The sequence below is a fragment of the Lynx rufus genome, unplaced genomic scaffold (assembly GCF_022079265.1).
Source record: "Lynx rufus isolate CCGP_SWC_20201006 ecotype Redwood Valley unplaced genomic scaffold, mLynRuf1.p SCAF_5, whole genome shotgun sequence".
Classification (NCBI taxonomy): domain Eukaryota; kingdom Metazoa; phylum Chordata; class Mammalia; order Carnivora; family Felidae; genus Lynx; species Lynx rufus.
In genome coordinates, this window is record NW_025814867.1 from 34318736 (window position 1) to 34341608 (window position 22873).

Genomic DNA, 22873 nt, shown 5'->3' on the forward strand with positions numbered 1-22873 from the left:
GTCACAGCAATCAGACATAAAGAAAAAACATTCAAATTGTTAAGGAAGAAGTGAAGTTGTCACTATTTATAGAAGACATGATACTACATATAGAAAACTCTAAAGATTCCACAAAAAATGATTAGAAATAATAAATGAATTCCATAAAGTTGCAGAATACAAAATTAATATACAGAAACCTGTTGTTTCTGTACACTTGCAGAGAAATTTAAAAACAATGCCATTTGTAAGTACATCAAAAAAAAAAAAAAACCTAGTCTTATGCTAAGTGAAATAAGTCAGAGAAAGATAAATACCGTATGATTTCATATATACATAGAATCTAAAAAACAAAAACAGGAGGCTCATAAATACATAGAGCAAACTGGTGGCTGTCAAAGGGGAGGAGCAGAAGGGACAGGTGAAATAGGTGAAGGGGAATACAAGGTACAAAAATACCATTTATAAAATAAGTAACCCAACGAGATGAAAAGCACAGAAGAAAAAACATAGTCAATAAAATTGCAATAACTTTGTATGGTGACAGAAGGTAACTACACTTATCATGGTGAGCATTTCAAAATGTACTTAACTATTGAATCACTAGGTTGTACACTTAAAAGTAATATAATATGTCAACTAGACTTCAATTTTTTTTTATTTTTTTAATGTTTGTTTATTTTTGAGAGAGAGAGACGGAGCGTGAGCAAGGGAGGGGCAGAGAGAGAAGGAGACACAGAATCTGAAGCAGGCTCCAGGCTCTGAGCTGTCGGCACAGAGCCTGATGTGGGGCTCACACTCACAAACCATGAGATCATGACCTGAGCTGAAATCAGATGCTTAACTGACAGAGCCACCCAGGTACCACTATACTTCAAATTTTTTTAAGTGAATATCTCTGAAGGCTAAGAATCAATGAAGACATCCATATTTAACATTCTTATGAATATAAATAACATCTAATCAGAAAATAGAAAAAATTTTAACGTATGTATCATCACTCCCATACAAAATTTGTACTATTTTTCCTGCATTATTTTCTATTCATCAGGGTTATCTTCATTAATTAGCATTGCTCTATCAGTATAAATAAGCAGAATCTCATATCACTTCCCCCAAGTCTCCTGGATGAGATCATGTAAAAGATCACTATATAAATGACAAGGTGGATGATAAATTTTAACTGCAGCCAGTACAAAAGCCAAAAGCTGAAAATAACAAACTGGGGATAAAACTCATAGCTAATTATCAGATTCAGTTTTATATATGAAAAAGGAGTGATGGACAACAAAAGAAAAAACAGGGAAACTGGATTTTCATCAAAATTTTACAAAATTCATATATGAATAGACACTAATGTGATAGTGAAAAGGCAAACCAAAGAATGGGAGAAGATGTTTGCAAATTATATATTTGATAAGCGATTAATATTCAGGATAATTGAAGAACTCTTACGGCTCAGTAACAAAAAAAAAGACAAGTGAAAAAATGTGCAATAGTCTTGAATAGACAATTCTACAAATGGCCATTAAGAAGAAGAAAAGATGCTTGACATCATTAGTCATGAGGTAAATGCAAAGAAAAGCTGCAGTAAGATACCACTTCACAGGCATAAAAATGGTTATTATCAAAAACAAACAGGGGCACCAGGATGGCTCAGTCAGTTAAGCATCCAACTTCGGCTCAGGTCATGATCATGTGATTCATGAGTTAGAGCCCCACGTGAGGCTCTGTGCTGACAGCTCAGAGCCTGGAGCCTGCTTCAGATTCTGTGTCTCCCTGGCTCTCTGCCCCTCCCCCGCTCGCATTCTGTCTCTCTCACTCAAAAACAAATAAACATTAAAAAAAAAAAAAAATAGGGGCACCAGGCTGGCTCAGTTGGTTTAAGCGTCCCACTTTGGCTCAGGTCATGATCTCACAATTCATGAGTTCAAGCCCCATGTTGGACTCTATGCTAACAGCTCAGAGCCTTGAGCCTGCTTCAGATTTTACGTCTCCTTCTCTCTCTCTGACCCTCCCCTGCTCGTATTCTCTCTCTCTCTCTCTCTCAAAACTAAACATAAAAAATTAAAAATTAAAAAAACAAAAACAAAAATTACAACTGTTGGCCAGAATGTGGAGAAACCAGAACATTTGTGTACTGCTAGTGGGGATGAAAAATGGTATCACTGCTGTAGAAAGCTCTTTGGCAGTTCTTTACAAAGTTAAAACAGGGGCGCCTGGGTGGCTTGGTTCGTTAAGTGTCCAACTTCAACTCAGGTCATGATCTCATGGCTTATGGGTTTGAGCCCCAAGTCAGGCTCAGTGCTAACAGCTCAGAGCCTGGATTCTGCTTCAGATTCTGTGTCCATCTCTCTCTGCCCCTCCCCTGCTTGCGCTCTGTCTCTCTCTCTCTCAAATATAAATAAACATTAAAAAAATTTTTTCAAGTTAAAAAAGAATTACCATATGATATAAAAATTCCACTTCCAGACATATACCCCAAAAAAATGAAAGCAGGGACTCAAAAAGATGAAAGCAGGGACTCAAAAAGATATGTATACCAATGTACATAGTAGCATTATTCACAATAGCTAAAAGATAAACAACCAAAATGCCCATCAAAAGATGAACAGATAAAAAAGTGGTATATCCATACAATGGAACATTACTAAGTCTTAGAAAGGAATGAAATTTCGATTCATTATTATATATGGATGAACTTGAAAATATTATGCTAGGTAGGGGTCGCGGGTGGCTCAGTTAAGCATCTGATTTTTCATTTCAGCTCAGGTCAAGATCTCACTTCATGAGATTGAGTCCCACGTCAGGCTCTGTGCTGGCATTTCAGAGCCTACTTGGGATTCATATACTCTCCCTCTCTCTCAAAATAAATAAACTTAAAAAAAAAAATAAAAACATAAACATATGTCATAAAAACTTTTTCTTAAAAATAATAACCCCTGATTTTCATATTGGGTTCAGCTATTTGGAAAACATTAAAGAGAAAGTTTAGAAAATAATTTCATTTACATTTCGTAGTCTTCACAAATCAACAGCATTCATCAATTCACTTCAAAAAATAATCCAACAAAACAAGCAACCCTTGTTATGTAAAAGAATTTGCTTCCAAACTGAGGCTCACCAGAAGGGAGGTGGGTGGGGGGATGGGTGAAACAGGTGATGGGGCTTAAGGAGTGCACTTATTGTGAGGAGCACAGGGTGTTGTATATGTGTTGAATCACCATACTGCACACCTGAAACTACCTAACATACACTGTATGTTAACCACCTGCAATTTAAATAAAAACTTAAAAAGGTGGGGGTGGGGCCTGGGTGGCTCAGTCAGTTAAACGTCCGACTTCGGCTCAGGTCGCGATCTCTGCAGTTGGTGAGTTTGAGGCCCGCATTAGGGCTTTGTGCTGGAGCTTGTTTCAGATTCTGTGTCTCCCTCTCTCTCTGTTTCTCCCCTGCTCGCATTCTGTGTCTCTCTCAAAAACAAATAAACGTTAAAAAAAAAAAAAAAAAGACTTTGCTTCCAAAGGAGGACACGCCATTCACTAGTGAGGGAAAACTTTTTCCTCCCCATAGTCACCATGAAAAGTAGTGGGGTACGGAGGGAAGAGGAAGGAAGAGACTAAAAAGATTTTAACACAAAACTTTCTTCAACAATGTCAAATTCCTTTTAATAACCTGAATGAGCATTTAAAACGAACGTTTCAAACTAATGTTTAAACATTTTAAACTAACATTTAAAATCAACGTAAGTTGATTTTTCTTAAATCAGGTATCACATATGGATTAAAAGTGACGGTAAGAATGACTGTTTTATATGTCCACAAAATACAAGGCAAATATCAAAATCTTTAATATGTAGTGACCCAAAGCTTAATCTTCTCTCAAACTGACCATATGATTTACACAAGTAACATTTCCTATAATATAGTAAGTAAGCTACACTGATAAAAATTTTACCTATTAACATACCTGTTTAATATAGGAAATGGTAGCTTCCCGAGGAACCTCCAACTGAATATAAATCCCAGTGGGCAAAAGGAAATCCACAGGTATGGAGCCATCAGATGCTAACTGTGAATCCACTGCCCAGATGTCAAGGATGTCTGCCATAGCAGGAGGCATTATGAAACTGAAGCACATTCATAACCATGAGGCCCTAGAAATTATTAAGTAAAATGTGGAAACAGAAAATTAGCCAAATCTTATATTAAAATATGATAAAGCCCACTAATCCATAATTACTCTTTGGATTTCAATATAGCCAATTACATAACAGGAGGTCAATTAAAGAGTAAGCCACCAGAAATAAATTATTTAAAAACACTTTCAGTTATCACTACATACATTATATACACACACCATACTGACTCAACATAAATTCAACATATCACATGTGAAAAATGAAAGGTTTAAAGATTACAGGTTTCTAAGAAATTAAGTTAAGAACCATTCAACAAGTGATTCTTGCCAGGTTTTACTTAGATAATATTGGCTTCTTTGGCTGAGTTCTTCTCTGCAAACTTCAATGAAAATAGCAATCAAGAGGGCCTTCTTTCAAAAATAATTTTCTATCAACCTCATGTAAGAAAATGTCATGAACTTGTCATGACCCACCACCTAAGTATTAAAAAGACCAAGTCCCTTAACCCAGCTGGCAAGGTCCTTTGTGCTATGTCTCTAGCCTATTTTTCTTTACTTGTCATACTTGTCCTACTAATGAACAGCCCAGGCCTTTGTACCACAAGTATCTTCTGCCCTCCTGCTGTTAGAACTACGTTCATACAAATGTTGACACTCCTGGCATCAAGCCCCTATTCCAGTAAATGCACCCCTCAACTGCATCTTGAGGACTTCCTTGAGGGCTTCCTGCAAGGAAGCACAACAATAACAGTGGGAAGAACATGGCACTGAAGTTAATTAAACCAAGATTCAAATCCCATTTATTCAAAGAATGAAATTGTTATACCAAAAGAGACAATTGCTAACTCAAAGCCATTTTTCAGCATCAAAAGCAATCATGACATCCATGAGTTGAAACACATCAAATATATATAAATGGGTGACTTAATAAGAAGAAACAAATGCTTCACTGATCACCACCAGAGACTGCTAAGACCAACTCACACTATTCTGAAAACTGATAAAGAACCTGAGTGCACCTGGGTGGCTCAGTTGTTTAAGTGGCCGACTTCAGCTCAGGTCAAGATCTCACAGTTTTTGAGTTCAAGTCCCGGGTCAGGTTCTGTGCTGACAGCTCAGAGCCTGAAGCCTGCTTCAGATTCTGTGTCTACTCTCTCTCTGCCCCTCCCCAGCTAGCGCGCTTGCTCGCACTCTGTCTCTCTCTCTCAAAAATAAATAAAAGTTAAAAAAGAAATTAATAAAATAAAATAGTGGGGAAATAAATCAAACATTTAACCAGCTTGTGCTAAATTATGTCAGGGTAACCAAATAATTGATGAGGGTAATTTTTTTTCTTAATTATTACAACTTTAGCTCATAAACACAAACAGAATGATAGAATTAGAAAAACACCACCTTGCAACTTCTAATCAAACAACAAACTGAGGCAATAATGCATAATTAATGGATGCTAAAACAAATTTACAAACTAAAGTGAAAGGATGATGAGGAAATTTACAATGAACATATCAGGTCGACACCATCTAAATCCTAAGAATAATCCAGACATAGGTCTCCTCTTGAATGGAACAGGATTAACCACTACCCATAGGATATACTTGATTTAAAAAAACAAAAAACAGAGGTGCCCCAGTGGCTCAGTTAGATGAGCTTCTGACTTCGGCTCAGGTCATGATCTCACAGTTTGTGAGTTCAGGCCCCTCGTCAGGCTCTGTGCTGACAGCTTGGAGCCTAGAGCCTGCTTCGGATTCTGTGTCTCCCTCTCTCTCTGCCACTCCCTGCACGTGCTCTCTCTCTCTCTCTCTCAAAAATGGATAAACATTAAAAAAAATTGTAACAAAAAAACTGAACCTGAATTTAATCAAGTCTCTAGATCTGATCTATTTACCAGTTTACAAGAAATAGGGGAAATAGAGAAAGGAGTTAAAGACTTCAAGGAAGCATCAGTCAAGTACAGAATGAATCACCAATAATATAAGCAATAAAAAATAACAAAACAAGCTAATCAATAACAAAAAAAAAGGAAAGAGAATGGTGCAAGGACTGATAAAGAATAAAAAAACATTTATTAGACAGCCAAATCGAACACTAATTTCACCAAATCATCTATAAAAACCTATCTCTGAAACAAACTGGGAAATTTAAATATGAATTAAATATTAGATTATATTTTAAAGAAATACTGTTACTTTTGCGAGGTGTAATAATGACATGTTGGTAAGGCACCTGGCTGGCTGAGTCAGTGGAGCATGTGACTCCTGATCTTGGGGTTGTGAGTTCAAGCCCCACACTGGACACAGAGATTACTTAAAAATGGAATCTTAAAAAAAAAAAAATCCCTCACCTCAAAAAATAGTAATAATGGCACGGTGATTATGTTTCTAATAATCAGTCTGATAATGAGCCAGATAGAGATGCATAACAAAGTATATGCAAGGGTAAAATGACATTATGTTTGGCATCTGCTTTAAATTTCATTTTTTAAATAAGTGAATGGACAGCTGATTTCAACAGAGGTGTGAAGGTAAGTCAATGAGAAAAAGGACAGTCTGTTCAACAAATAGTGCTGAAATCCAGATATCCATATACTAAGAAAGTGAATCTTAATTCTTATCTCTTACCAAAAGTAAAAATTAGCTCAAAATGGATCATAGGCCTAAATGTAAACTCAAAACTTTAAAACTTCTAGAAAAAAATATAGGAGAGGGGCGCCTGGGTAGCTCAGTTAAGCATCTAACTTCAGCTCAGGTCACCATCTTGCAGTTTGTGAGTACAAGCCCCTCACCGGGCTCTGTGCTGACAGCTAGGAGCCTGGAGCCTGCTTTGGATTCTGTGTCTCCCTCTCCCCCTGCCCCTCCCCCACTTGCACTCTGTCTCTGGTCTCTCAAAAATAAACATTAAATTTAAAAAAAAAAAATAGGAGAAAATCTTTACCTTGGATTTTGCATACTTCTTAGATATAATACTATAAGCACAATTCATGAAATAAAAAGCTATCAAGCATCATCAAAACTCAAAACTTCTGCCTTTACCCAGATACTGTCTACAACACAAAAAGGCAAGCCCCAGAGTAGGAAAAAATGTTTTCATGTCAATGAAGGATTATATCCTGAAAACATAAAGAACTCTCAACATACAATAATAAGAAAATAAAACTCGGATTTTTTAATTGGCAAAAGATCTGAACAGACACTTCATCAAATATGTATGGATGGTAGGGCTGCCTGGCTGGCTCAGCCAGAAGAGCATGCAACTCTTGATCTCAGGGTTATGAGTCCAAGCCCTACTTTGGGCATAGAAGCTTACTTTAAAAGAGAAAAATATGTATGGAGGGCAAAAGGGTTCAATATTATTTGTCAATACAAATTAAAACCAGAATGTGACACTACCACATACCTAATACAAGGGCTAAAATAAAAAACAAACAAACAAACAAATAAATAAATAGGTAAAAATAAAAACCCCAATCACACCAAGTGTTGGCAAGGATACAAAGGAGAGTTCTAACTCTCATAAACTGCTGATGGGAATGTTAGATAGTATGACTACTTTGGAAAACAGTTTGGCAGTTTCTCAACATATACCTACCATATGACCCAGTCATCCTACTTCTAAAGCTATGCAAAAAGAAATGAAGGCATATAAACACACGAAAACTTGTACACAATTATTCACAGCGGCCTTATTTATATTGGCAAAAAACTAGAAATGATTCAAATGTCCATCAACAGGTAAATGGATATAAAAAACTGTGATACTCATGCAGTGGAATACTATACAGCGGAAAGGGGGGAGCATTACTGAAACATTCAACAATACAAATGAATCTCAACATAATTATGCTGAGTGCAAAAAGCCTGACAATAAGAGTACATGCTATATAATTCCACTTACATAAAACTCTAGAAAATGTAAACCAGTCTATAGTGACGAGGAGGAAGGGTGGGTGGGAGAAATAGGAAGAGAGATTATAAAGGGACATAAGGAAACTCTTGGGAGTGATGGATGTGTTGTTCATTGCCTTGACTTTGGTGATGATTCAAGGGTATGTACATATGTCAAAATGTATCCAACTGTACACTTTAAATACCTGCAGTTTATGGCAATTATACTTCAATAAAGCTTTTTTTTTTAATTGAGAACAGATTAAACAAGAAAGCAAAATGTTGATACTTATTGAAGCTGGGTGATAAGTACATTACATTACTCCTCTCTTTTTGTGTATACTTGCAATTTTTAATAACAAAAAGATTTTGTTAGGGCATCTAGCTGGCTCAGTCAGTAAGCAGAGTATGTGACTTTTAATCTCAAGGTCATGAGTTCAAGCCCCACACTGGGTACAGAGCTTACTTTAAAAAGAAAAAAGGGGGGCGCCTGGGTGGTGCAGTCGGTTAAGCGTCCGACTTCAGCCAGGTCACGATCTCGCGGTCCGTGAGTTCGAGCCCCGCATCAGGCTCTGGGCTGATGGCTCAGAGCCTGGAGCCTGTTTCCGATTCTGTGTCTCCCTCTCTCTCTGCTCCTCCCCCATTCATGCTCTGTCTCTCTCTGTCCCAAAAATAAATAAACGCTGAAAAAAAATTAAAAAAAAAATGTTTTAAAAAGAAAAAAGGTCTTATTAAATCCCATCTATACCACTTACCAGCTATGTGAATTTTAGTAAGTCACTTAAACTTCTGAGCGTCCAATAACTAAAAAAAGGGAAAATAATAAAATGTGCCTCCTGGGATCACCATGAAGACTGAAGCAGCTAATGTGTTATAGCCAGACACAGTAGATTCTAGTAAATGACAGCTCTCTTCCCTCCCTGAACATCTAGCCTTTACTAATTTCTCCCTGCTAACTGTTACAGCTCATAGACTGAACCCATCACACTGACACTCGTTCAGGCCCTGAGCCTTTCTGATGTGCCAGTCTTGTTTCTGTGGGCAGAGCAGTCCAACAGCTTCATTGTGAGAGCTGGTTCCATCCCTCACTGGCTGAAAGATCTTGGGCAAATACACACCTTCTCCCTACTATTTAACTTTTTATTTATTTATTTTCAGAGGGAGAGAGAGAGAGAGAGAATGCAAGCAGCAGAGGGGGCAGAGACAAAGGGAGACAGAGAACCCCAATAAGCGCTGACAGCGTGGTACCTGAAGAGGGACTCAAACTCATGAACCGTGAGATTGTGACCTGAACCAAAATTAAGAGTAGGAAGCTCAACAGGCTGATCCACCCAGGCACCCCTATCTTCCCCCTGCTTAAGCTCCCTCACCTGTGAAATGGTGACATCAACAGTAACTACCTTATAGCATAGTTATAAAAACTGAAGAAAGAACACCTGGAACCTAGTAAGTCCAATATAAATGTTTGCTGCTAATTACTATTTTTTATTTTTATTCAAAAGCCCTAAGTTCTTTTGAACTGTCAATTATATATTTTCAACTTTTGTTTCCCCAAAAGTGATTAGCACATAGTAGCCATTTAGTAATTCTTTAAGACAAAACATTATTATATCTACTCCTACAATTAAAAAGAAAAAAAAAGCTCACAGGATAATAAAATCTAAAAAAAATGTTTAGGGACGCCTGAGTAGCTCAGTAAAGTGTCTGACTCTTGACTCCGGCTCAGGTCATGATCTCACAATTTCACTATATCAAGCCCTGCATCAGGCTCATGCTGACAACATGGAGCCTGCTTGCGATTCTTTCCGTCCTCTCTCTTTCTGTCCCTGATCGCATGCTATCTCTCAAAATAAATAAATAAACCATAAAATAAAATAGCTGAAGGTGAGTACTTACTCTGTGCCAGCATTCCAGCAAGTTCTTTATGTGCATTTCTATATTTTACTCTTACTACCACCCTATGGTGGTGGTTCCTCCTTGAGGAACTTAAAGAGGTTGAGATCCCATGGCTACCAAGTGGCAGTCCTGGGATCTGAACTTGAGTCTAACTGCAGGGTGAGCCTCACACCACCCTCTACATAATAACTATTAAAAACCAGAAAAAAAGTCTGAGACATTTAACCATAATAAACCACATTATGTTAACTATAAGCTCCTTGAGGGCTTGCCCCAGTGCTTTTGAAAGTACATCTCTGACCACAGTGTATGGAGAAGTCATCATACTTAGGCACCCTGAACTGATATTTTTATAAACATGAACAAAACTACACGAAGTTACTACAGGTGTCATTAACAGTTACTGGTCCTGGAATTGCTTTAGGTATATCACTGCAAAACAGCCTGTGGAGACTGTCTTTAGTTGAGGAGCTTTTCAACCTTGCAAATATCAGGTGTTCAAGAAAACATGCTACCCCAAATTATAAAGACCATGCTTTGCCTATATTCATCTACCATGATGCAAACATGGGGAAAAGCCAACTCCTGAACACCAAGTCACAGCATTTATGACAAACGAATCAGGAGTTTAAAAAAAAAAAAAAAAGGTGAGAGAGGAAAAACAAAAGTTAGCATTTAAAATTGAGAAACGTTTATGAGACATCAGCCATCTGTCACACAATTACAATAATAATAAACCTTACACACCCCTACTCTTCAGCATGGATTTTTGGCCAAGACTCTCATAACTGAAACCAAATCACCTAATGTGTAACAATAGGAATAAAGGAGCATGAAACTATAAAAACAGAACCTCTAAGATCTCACCCTTACCAGACAGCTGGAAACGCTGAGATTTCCTAAGGCCTAAAACCCAGAATAGCATTCTTTTCAAAGAGACTGCACCTTACCACCCTACAGCATTAACTCTCCAGATATAAAATTCTGAATTTCTGGGGCACTGGAGGAAAATGCACTATGGTAGATTTAAGAATTTCTTGATAAGTAGTTATAACTAATATGAACTACAGGAATGAATTCATAGACTCCTACCTTCCTTCCTTTCTTGTTGTTGTTCTCACACATTCTGTCCTTAACCTCGCCATGATGAACCACTGATACTTGCCAGCATATCCCATACTCTCTTCTGCCTCCTACCTTAAATGTATCATTCCCTCTCCCTAAAATGTCCTCATCTACATAACCTCCTGATCAACTCTTACTCTTCTAGACTCTTGGAATCCTTCCCTAATACTCCTCTGTGCACCCAAGCATAGGGCAGATCTATGTCAAATCAGGAGCATACTACATTGAAGCTCACTACTTACAAATAGCTCCCAACGTCCTATTATTTCCAGCTCTTTATGTGCAGTTTTGAAACACATTATGTCTCAGTAAATATTTACATATGAGTAAATGAATTAATGAATGAGAGAAACAAATTCTATGGAAGTCATTCAGTAGAACAAATATACTGGAAAATTGAAAATGTGATTTAAATCATGCTTAACAGGAAAAATTTACACGGCCTTCTGTAGTCTTTCAGTGAACAGTCTAAATCCATAAAAAGCACACAAAGGTGACATCTTTACATGAAGTCAGGGTAATATTTACCAATATACAGATAAAATGCCATACACATATAGGTCTCTTAGAACTCATTAAAATTAAAAAACTGAAAGGATTGAACTCATATAAGTCTACTTAACTCAGTTAAGCCTATTTGCCTATGGCTTTACAAAATCTCAGTCTATATTTTATAGCAGATGTATCTTTCTATAAGACTAAAGCAGAAAAATATTAAGAAACATACAGAATTCTTACTGCATCATCACATGCAATGAATCAAGCTTTGCCTAATACCACTTTGTCTCCAATCCATAAATTCCTGTCGTATGAAAAGGAACATGAAAATCTCACCTATAACCTAAGCACTTCACCCTCACTGTGTAACAGTAACAGTATAGGCATTTTCTTCCATAAATGATGTATTTTAAACTACAGAACTGTACTGTTTACGTAACTGCTACTCCCATAAAATTGGCATCTATTAAATTTACACAGACTGGAGAACTCCCATAATGTCAAAGGATAACCATGAATTTCAATATAAGGAAAAAGAATACAGAATTTCACTTCAGAAAAATTCACTAAGCTCCACATTTATGTTTTTGTATTTTTCTGTATCTATGATGTATTTCACAATAGAAATCTTTAGAAACATTTAAATAAATTAAAAATTTTAAACTAGCAAAATAAGCTGCAAAGTATTTTTCTCATGTCATCTCAAAATGCAACAAAAAGGGAAGTTTAATCATTTAGCTTTAAAGTTAATCAAGCTCTTTGCTTACTAAAGGAACATCGTACCAGTTTCCAAAATCAATTACTTGATCTTCAATTTCAGGGGGAAAATTCTTACTTTCAAAATGTCAACTAATTCAAAAAATCCAATGATTCAGCAAGATAATAAAGATGCTTGTTAAGCAGTACTGTTTTTTTTTTTTAATTTTTTTTTTCAACATTTATTTATTTTTGGGACAGAGAGAGACAGAGCATGAACGGGGGAGGGGCAGAGAGAGAGGGAGATACAGAATCGGAAACAGGCTCCAGGCTCTGAGCCATCAGCCCAGAGCCCGACGCGGGGCTCGAACTCCCGGACCGCGAGATCGTGACCTGGCTGAAGTCGGACGCTTAACCGACTGCGCCACCCAGGCGCCCCAAGCAGTACTGTTTTTAAATAGAGACTTGGAAATGTTACTCTCAACCAGGAGTAAATTATCAAAGGAAATAATATTGCAAGGTTATACTACTTTCTACCGCAACAGTGTCATATTAATAATATTTTACTAATAACTGAGACTGTTGTCAAACTTTATAAACACTCAGGTAGAAGGGAGCCTGACTCTTTTTTTCAGTTTATTTATTTTGAGAGATAGAGGGAGCATGAGCTGGGAAGGGGCAGAGAGAGAGAGGGAAACAGAGGATTGGAAGTGGCCTTGGAGGCAACAACAGAGAGCCCCATGTGGGACTTGAACTCACGAACTGAACCCTGAGATCATACCCAAGCCAAAGGCAGATGCTTAACTGACTGAGCCACCCAGGTGTCCCTCTTTTTTTAAAAAGTTTATTTATTTTTGAGAGAGAGAGAGAGAAAGAGCATGAGCAGGGGAAGGGCAGAAAGAGAGGGAGACAACTCAAAGCAGGCTCTGGGCTCTACGCTGTCAGCATAGAGCCCAACGTGGAGCTCAAACTCACGAACTATGAGATTATGTCGGAGCTGAAGTCGGAGGCTCAACCGACTGAGCCTCCCAGGCACCCCACTTTTTTCTTTTTTTAAAAGTAGGCTCTGTGCCCAATGTGGGACTTGAACTCACAACCCCAAAAACAATAGTTGCATAGTCAGTCTACCAACCGAGCCAGCCAAGTCACTGAACAAGTGACTTACTAGATCTCAAGGTTGTGAGTTCAAGCTGCACCACGATGGGCATAGAGCCTATTAAAAAACAAAACAAACCTCAGACCACTCAGGTAGACATATAGTATATAATTACAGACATACAGTATATAACATATACGTTGTACTTGTGTGTCATTTTAATAAAAGCACTGGGGCGCCTGGGTGGCTTGGTCGGTTAAGTGTCTAACTTTGGCTTGGGTCATGAGCTCATAGTCTGTGAGTTGGAGCCCCACATCAGGCTCTGTGCTGGCAGCTGGGAGCCTGGAGCCTGCTTCAGATTCTAGGTCTCTCTCTCTCTGCTCCTCCCCCATTCACACTGTCTCTCTCTCCCTCTCAAAAATAAACAAAAAAAATTTTAATAAAAGCACTCTTTATTAGAACAATTCTCAAGGTTTTCAAGTATTTTAAGCTAAATACTACTTAGAAGAATTTTTTCTTTTTAATGCTTTTTACTTACTTTGAGAGAGAGAGGAGAGAAGGAACAGGAGAGAGAGGAGAGAAGGAACAGGGCAGAAAGAGAGAATCCCAAGCAGTCTCTGCACTGTCAGCACAGAGCCTAATGTGTGGGGTTCAGTCTCAGAAACCATGAGATCATGACTTGAGCCAAAATCAGGAGTCAGAAGCTTAACCCACAGAACCACCCAGGCACCCCAGAAGAATGGTTTTCAATCCTCTCATTTTCCATACTCGTTTTAAACAAACATTTTACAAACTTTATAAATCAGCAACAATATAACATATATATACCTAACTTCAAAATAAACCCATATAATGTCGTAACTGTAACATAAAGGAGAAATAAGATAATAAATTAATAAAGTTTCTCTCAGTATGTGAATACTTACACATGACCAAACTTACTGCCTAATGAAGCAGTCAGGTTTGCCTCTAAGCACAGAATCACCACGGATATGACAAACACAAATGCAGACTAGTCCAAATGTGTTGTACTGATGATTAAATACTACAAATGCCACTCAATGGGGGCACAGATTTCCCAAATTTATATCTTTTAAAATCAATATTTTGAAGTCATGTAAAAAATATTTTGTATTATGCTTTTGTGTAATAAAAAGTTAAGATCTCGGCTCAGATAATAATAAATACACTTTTCACCTGCATGAATATCTGGAAGAAAATTAAAAAATTGTGTTGTATCTGAGACTTTTGTTGTAAAAGACTGTCCTATGCATTGCGGGACACCTAATTATCTATTATCTAACAGTAAGGAGCACTTCCCCCAAATCATTTTATGAACAAAATCACTCCTTTATGAATTTCAAAAACATTGTAGAGGAGCGAGTTCACACTGTCCACTTTTTGAGAACCACTGCTCTAGGACAATTCCTACTATTTATCAAAGTAGTAATTACCTAGAAATGTTTTTATCTAGACCTAATTGTACTCTTGTATTTAAAATAGTAATGAACCCAATTTATCATACATTTCTACTGGCAAACAATGGTGTTTCTTGTATTTGGCTATGTTGTCTTTGGTTAATTCTTGAAGGGTAAAAGAAGGTCAAGTAAAGAAAACTAGCCCCTTAACCAGTCAGAAGAATGTAAGGCCAGTACGACTGGCTCTTAATTTTCTAGACCCTTAGTAAACAAACTTACAGGTGCAGTGGCCTAAGTAACTTGCAGCTCTTCAGTACTACTGAGAGAGGGGGCATACTCACAAAATATACTGTGCTGTTGCTGAAACAGCATGTCCTTTGTCAGACTAAAACTGTGGCATGGTTGCTAAACAAACAAGGTAACAAATCAAGTGCTAACCGATAGGTGATCTTTTGTAGAGATATTCTGAAGAAAAATTACTGCTACACATTTAAACACAAAATATATTCTGGTTCCTATTTCCCTTAGTCAACCTGATTTCACAGAGAGCACCACACTCGAGAGTTCAGCCTGAGAATTCACCCAGGAGTTTCAGGTTGGCAGAGGTCTTAAAAGTTACAGACCCGGGGCACCTGGGGGGGTCAGTTGGTTAGGCGTCCGTCCCTCTCTTGATTTGAGCTTAGGTCAGGATTTCACGGTTCGTAAGTCTGGGCCCCGAGTCAGGCTCAGGGTGACAGTGCAGGGAACCTACTTGGGATTCTCTCCCTTTCTCTCTCTCTCTCTCTCTCTCTCTCCCCTCCCACCTCCACCCCACTCACTCGTGTGTGCACACACACACTCTCTCTCTCAAAATAAATAAAAAAAAAAAATTACATACCCTTCTCATTTTAAAGAAAACAAGCTAACTAACTAACTAACTAACTAACTAAATAAATAAATAAATAAATAAATACTAAGTCCCAGAGAAATTCATTATCAAGGATGACACAGAAACAGAGCCAGGACCAAAGTCAGATTTTTTTTCCCAAGCAATTAGCATACTTTTAAAATTTCCCCCCCTTATTTCTCTTTAAAAAAAATGTTCTTCACAGGGTTACCTAGCCCAGCAGAATCCTCAGTCTCCCATCCTTCTTCTGTTTGAACCCTGAGGACAAGTATGAAACAACTATGAAAACAACTCTTCCAGGAAGCTATCAGAGGACACAGGAACTTTAGCAGTGACAATGAGCTCAACTAAACCCTTAGACTATAATTACAAACCTATATCCTGTCAATTGTTCACTGGCAGAAAGAGAGGAAAGGGTTTAAATGTTCTCAGCTTCCCTAGCAATATGCCATCAGAGCCATTAGATTTTACTTTTTTAAATCAAATGATTAGCAGAAACAAACATAAACTTGTTATACAGTTGAACAGATTTAACCAAAACCTACTCTGGAAAATCATGGAAGAAACTCTGAAATTGAAAGAGAATTTTTTTTTTTTTTTTAATTTTAGAGAAAGAGAGTTCAAGCGGGGAGGGGGGTGGGAGAGAGAGCGAGAGAGAGCGAGAGCGAGAGAGAGAAAGAGAGAGAGAGAATGAATATCTTAAGCAGGCTCCATGCTCAACATGGATCATGACCCTGGGATCATGACCTGACCCATAACCAAGAGTTACTCAACCAACGGAGCCACCCAGGTACCCTTTGAAAAAGAATTTTTAAAAACTAAATACAATAGCATTTACCTAGTATTTACTTCTTTCCTATTATATGATAGAGCTAGAAGAAAAGTGAATGTTCATACAAGTACATTAACACTGAAAAGGGCAGAACACTTTTAAAGAGTATTACATTTAAGATCTCAAACCTTCAGGTTTCAATCACAGACCATTAAGTGATGGGATCTTGATTCATGTGGGCTTGAGTCCTCACATCCATATTGTTCAAAAACAACAAATCAGCCTCAACTGATTTGTTTACAGTAAAGTATACATTATACTAAGCACTAAAAATCTGAAGAGAGTAGCACTTCATTTTTTAAAGATGGTTATTTTATCTGAATCATCACAAGACTACATAAAAGATATCTCCAAAGATGGAGCTCCAAGCTGGCTCAGTCAGTAGAGCATTCTACTCTTAAGCTCAGGGTGGTGAGTATGATTCCCATGTTGGGCATGGAACCTACTTAAATAAAAACTAAATTAAGTTGGGGACGCCTAGGTAGCTCAGTCACTTAAGCGTCTGACTCAGGCTCAGTTCATGATCTCACGGATTTTGAGTTCGAGCCCCACACCAAGGTCTCTGCTGTCAGCACAGAGCCCGCTTGGGATCCTCTGTCCCCCTCTCTCTCTGCCCCTTCTCTCATGCTCTCCCTCTCCCTCACTCTCTCTCTCACACAAAAATAAACATTTAAAAAATAATAAGAGTAATAACTGAATATAATAAACCACAGATTTATATTCTTACTACTTAACCTTAATATAGACAGAATACATTTATAAATAGTGTGCCTCTGTAAAACAAGTTTATTTTATAAGCCAGATTTATTTCAACGTCCATGAAAGCAGAACAAATATTTAAAATGACAACACAGGGGCGCCTGGGTGGCTCAGTCGGTTAAGCGGCCGACTTCGGCTCAGGTCATGATCTCGCAGTCCGTGAGTTCGAGCCCCGTGTCGGGCTCTGTGCTGACAGCTCGGAGCCTGGAGCCTGTTTCAGATTCTGTGTCTCCCTCTCTCTGACCCTCCCCTGTTCATGCTCTGTCTCTCCCTGTCTCAAAAATAAATAAAACATTAAAAAAAAATTTTTTTTTAAATACTATAAAATGACAACACATACTTTACATACAGAAATGACTTCTGTGGATAACCCAGGCACAGACAAAACTTCAGTCTTAAGGAATTCTTCTCTTTTAAAACTTCCCAACAAATAATCTACAATGCACAAATAGTTCCCATCACACTACCTATCCTGAAAAGGAAAACATAGCTAAAACAGTACAAATTTAAATAAAATATTGTTACTAAAGTTTTCCCACCCTCAAAAAAATAGATTACTGTCTTTATGTCTTAAAAGACAAACTCCAAAATACATTCAAACTCAATAAAGGAATCATCTCAGATAAAATTATCCAGTATATAAATGTTACTTTTCTTAACTCTGAACAGAGTTCAGAGTAACTGTTCATAGTTAAGAAAGAGTCATCAAGTATTTAACTTTGAATTTTATCATTCTCTTTAGTCTAGCATATAGCTCATCAATAATGAACTAGACCCACAGAGATTTTATTATTTAAACACTAAGAAGTCCTTTTCATAATCTAGTTTCATCTACATGCTTTGTTGTACAATTTGGCTGGTACAACCATGGTAACTTACCTAACTTCTCTGACTTTCAGTTTCCTAATTTATCAATAAGAATAAGCAATTTCCACCTTGCAGCGTTAGTGTAAGAATTAAATAAAATGGTGCATACACAAAAGCACCTTGCATAGCACATGACAAAAAGCACTCAATAACCAATGACTAATATTAATTTATAATAATACTTGTTTCTTTCCAATAAAAGGAACAGCCATGACTCCTTTTCACAGCATACAACCATCAGCCTTGACTGCCTGGTATGAAAGGAATTAGAGCTCCTCAAAAGGTGGTCTCTAGTGACCTACCAGGTGGTTTGCTCTTGTGCATTTCCCAAAATTACAATTTATACAGAAATCCCACAAAACAGTTCTGGGTTAGCTGAGCTGTACTAATTCCTCTTGGGTAACAGTTGACATGATGCTTCGAGTCTTAGCAAATGTATTTTTACTTCCTTGTTACAGCATTTATTTTTGTTAAATACTTCTTACTATCATGTTGTATCACTCTTTATAAGATAAATGGTTCAAGGGGTGCCTGGGTGGTTCAGTCGGTTAAGCGTCTGACTCTTGATTTTGGCTCAGGTCATGATCTCAAGGTTGTGAAATCGGGCCCCACATTGTGCTCTACACTGTTCTGCTCTAAGCATGGAGCCTACTTGGGATTCTCTCTCTGTCCCTCACCTGCATGTGTACAAAGCACAATCTCTAAATAAATGAATAAATAAATAGATAAATTCCAGTTAGTTAGCATTTAGTGTAATATTAGTTTCAGAATAAATAAAATCTTAAAAAAATAGAGCACTTAAATTTCTAAGACACCTCATAATATAATCCTACTAAGAAAAAAAAGTTTCAAATACATGCAAATTTCAAGTACTCCCCTGAAATAAGTTTAAATTAACTACAGTTTATCAGTTAATGGAATGCCCTAAGTAGACTTCACAGAATGCTAACGTATGTATTTGACACGTTATGTTAGAAACTGTATTTTTTCAATTTTAATTGTACCACTGCCATTATTTTTTCCTTAAAAAAAATTCCATCCTCAGCACACTCTGGGTACTAACAGAATTCAGCATTCGAAAGATATTCGGGGGTTTTGTTGGGAAATATTACACATAGATCAATGGAATAGAATAGAAAACCCAGAAATAAACCCACAATTATATGGTCAATTAATCTCCAACAAAGAAGGCAAGAATACACAATGGGAAAGAGTCTCTTCAATAAATGGTGTTGCTAAAGCTGGACAGCTACATGCCAAAGAATGACAATGGACCACTTTCTTATACCACACACAAAAACAAACTCAAAATAGATAAAGGACCTAAATGTGAGACCTGAAACCCTAAAAATTCTTGAAGAGAACACAGGCAGTAATTTCTCTGACATTGGCTATAGCAACATTTTTCTAGATATGTCTTGTGAGGGCAAGGGAAATAAAAGCAAAAATAAACTATTGGGGCTACATCAAAATATGCAAAGCAAAGAAAACAATCAACAAAACCAAAAAGCACCCTACAAAATGGGAGAAGATATTTACAAATGACATATCAGATAAAGGGTTAGTATCCAAAATATACAAAGAACTTACCCAGCTCAACATCCAAAAAACAAATAATCCAATTATAAAATGAACAAAAAACATGAACATTTCTCAAAGAAGACATACAGATGGCCAACAGGCATATGAGAAGATGCTAGGCATCACTCATCATCAGGGAAATGCAAATCAAAACTACAATGAAATATCACCTCACATTTGTCAGAATGGCTAAAATCAACATAAGAAACAAGTGTTGGCAAAGATGTAGAGAAAAAGGAACCCTCTTGCACTGCTGATGGGAATGTAAACTGGTGCAGCCACTCTGGAACAGTATGGAGGTTCCTCAAAAATTAAAAATAGAACTACCCTATGATCCAATAACTGCATTACTGGGTATTCACCCAAATAATACAAAAACACTAAATCAAAGGAATACATGCACCCCAATGTTTATAGCAGCATAATTTACAATAGCCAAGATACAGCAGCAGCCCAAGTGTCCAGTGATAGATGAATGGATAAAAAAGATGTGGTATACATATGCAATGGAACTTTATTAGCAATAAAAAGAATGATATCTTGCCATTTGCAACAACATGGATACAGCTAGAGAGTATAATGCTAAGCAAAATAAGGCAGAGAAAGACAAAAAGCACATGATTTCCCTCATATGTGAAATTTAAGAAACAAAACAAATGAGCACAGGAAATAGAGAGAGAGACAGACAGAGAGAGAGAGAGAGAGAGAGAGAGAGAGAGAGAGAGAAACACCAAGAAACAGACACTCAATTATACAGAACTGATGGTTACCAAAGGGGAAGTGGGTGGGGCTATGGGTGAAACAGGCAATGGGAATTAATGAGTGCACTTGTCAAGATGTGCACTGGGTGATGTATGGAATTGTTCAATCACTATTTTGTACATGTGAAACTAATATAACACTGTATGTTAACTACATGGAATTAAAACTAAATTAATTTTTTTAATGCAGTGAATCTCAAAATGCACAGGGAACATCAAATTATAGGGTATTCTACAATTCAAAACATTTACCCTACTTGTTTTTTACACCTCCCACTGATAATCACTGAACAAATGTTTGAAATAAGCTACATAAATTAGCTATGTTTATTTAAAAGGCATTAGAAAATTTTAAATAACATACACATTCCAAACAACTTTTTAAAAGTCATAATTATCAGGTAAAAGTATAAACAAATTTAGATACAACAATGGTATTCCAATGGGGAGACGAAACATTGTTGGCATTATTTCTTCAGACCAAATGGGCTGATGAAAAATTTTTAATTCACCAGATTCCTAAATCTAAAGAGTGTTGGTAATTTCCTATAAAGATTATTTTTCTTAAAGTTGTATCACCCCATTATTCAAAAATACACTGCTGGGGTGCCTGGGTGGCTCAGTTGGTTATGCGTCCGACTTCGGCTGAGGTCATGATCTCACAGTTTGTAGGTTCAAGCCCCACATCAGGCTCTGAGCTGACAGTGCAGAGCCTGCTTGGGATTCTCTGTCTCTCTCTCTGCCCCTCCCTGCTCACTCTCTATCTAGCTCTTTCTCAAAATAAATAGTTATTTAATTAAAAAATTTTGAAACATTTAGAACATTTAAAAAATGTTTTAAAATAGGGGCACCTGGGTGGCTCAGTCAGTTAAACATCCGACTTTGGCTCCAGTCATGATCTCATGGTTCATGGGTTCGAGCCCATCGTTGGGCTCTATGCTGACAGCTCAGGGCCTGGAGCCTGCATCAGATTCTGTGTCTCCCTGTCTCTCTGACCCTCTCCCGCTCATGCTCTGTGTCTCTCTGTCTCTCAAAAATAAATGTTAAAATTTTTTTTTCAAAATTTAAAAAAAATTAAAAATTAAAAAATATATATACTACTAACCTGTTTAAGATGTTCCATTTAAAATAAATGGTCTTGGGGCACCTGGGTAGAATGAAACTAAACCACTTTCTTACACCATTCACAAAAATACACTCAAAATGGATAAAAGACCTGAATGTGAGACAGGAAACCATCAAAACCCTAGAGGAGAAAGCAGGAAAATACCTCTTTGACCTCAGCCACAGCAATTTCTTACTTCACACATCTCCAAAGGAAAAGAAATTAAAAGCAAAAATGAACTACTGGGACCTCATCAAGATAAAAAGCTTCTGCACTGCAAAGGAAACAATCAACAAAACGAAAAGGCAACCCAAGGAATGGGAAAAGATATTTGCAAATGACATATTGGATAAAGGATTAGTATTCAAAATCTATAAAGAACCCAACTTCACACACACAAAACAAATAATCCAGTGAAGAAATGGGCAGAAGACAAACATAGAGACTTTTCTAAAGACATCCAGATAGCCAACTGGCACATGAAAAGATGCTCAACGGCACTCCTCAGGGAAATACAAATCAAAACCACACTGAGATACCACCTCACACCAGTCAGAGTGGCTAAAATGAACAAATCAGGAGACTATAGATGCTGGAAAGGATGTGGAAAAACGGGAACCCTCTTGCACTGTTGGTGGGAAGGCAATCTGATGCAGCTGCTCTGGAAAACAGTGTGGAGGTTCCTCAGAAAATTAAAAATAGATCTACTCTATGGCCTAGCAATAGCACTGCTAGGAATTTACCCAAGGGATACAGGAGTGCTGATGCATAGGGGCACTTGTACCCCAATGTTTATAGCAGCACTTTCAACAATAGCCAAATTATGGAAAGAGCCTAAATGTCCATCCACTGATGAATGAATAAAGATGTGGTTTATATATACAATGGAATACTACTCGGCAATGAGAAAGAATGAAATCTGGCCATTGGAAGCAATGTGGATGGAACTGGAGGGTATTAGGCTAAGTGAAATAATTCAGGCAGAGAAAAACAGATACATATGTTTTCACTCATATTTGGATCCTGAGAAACTTATCAGAAGACCATGGGGGAGAGGAAGGGGGAAAAAAATTACAGAGAGGGAGGGAGGCAAACCATAAGAGACTCTTAAACACTGAGAACAAACTGAGGGTTGATGGGGGTTGGGGGAGAGGGGAAAGTGAGTGATGGGCACTGAGGAGGGCACCTGTTGGGATGAGCACTGGGTATTGTATGGAAACCAATTTGACAATAATTATATTTAATATATAAAAAAATAAAAATAAAAAATAAAGTTTTTTTTCAAAATTTAAAAAAATTTAAAAATTAAAAAAATATATACTGCTAACCTGTTTAAGATGTTCCATTTAAAAT

General features: G+C 37.3%; 1 protein-coding gene across 3 annotated transcripts in view; it reads right to left on the reverse strand.

The window, feature by feature from the left end:
- Positions 1-22873, reverse strand: part of PIK3CB (phosphatidylinositol-4,5-bisphosphate 3-kinase catalytic subunit beta) — a 182221-nt gene that overhangs the window by 101165 nt on the left and 58183 nt on the right. For all 3 annotated transcript variants that reach the window (XM_047098635.1, XM_047098638.1, XM_047098637.1), the window contains exon 3: positions 3946-4132. In XM_047098635.1, the coding sequence (XP_046954591.1) occupies positions 3946-4116 (171 nt within the window). In that variant the 5' untranslated portion in view covers positions 4117-4132. The remainder of the gene's footprint in view (positions 1-3945; positions 4133-22873) is intronic.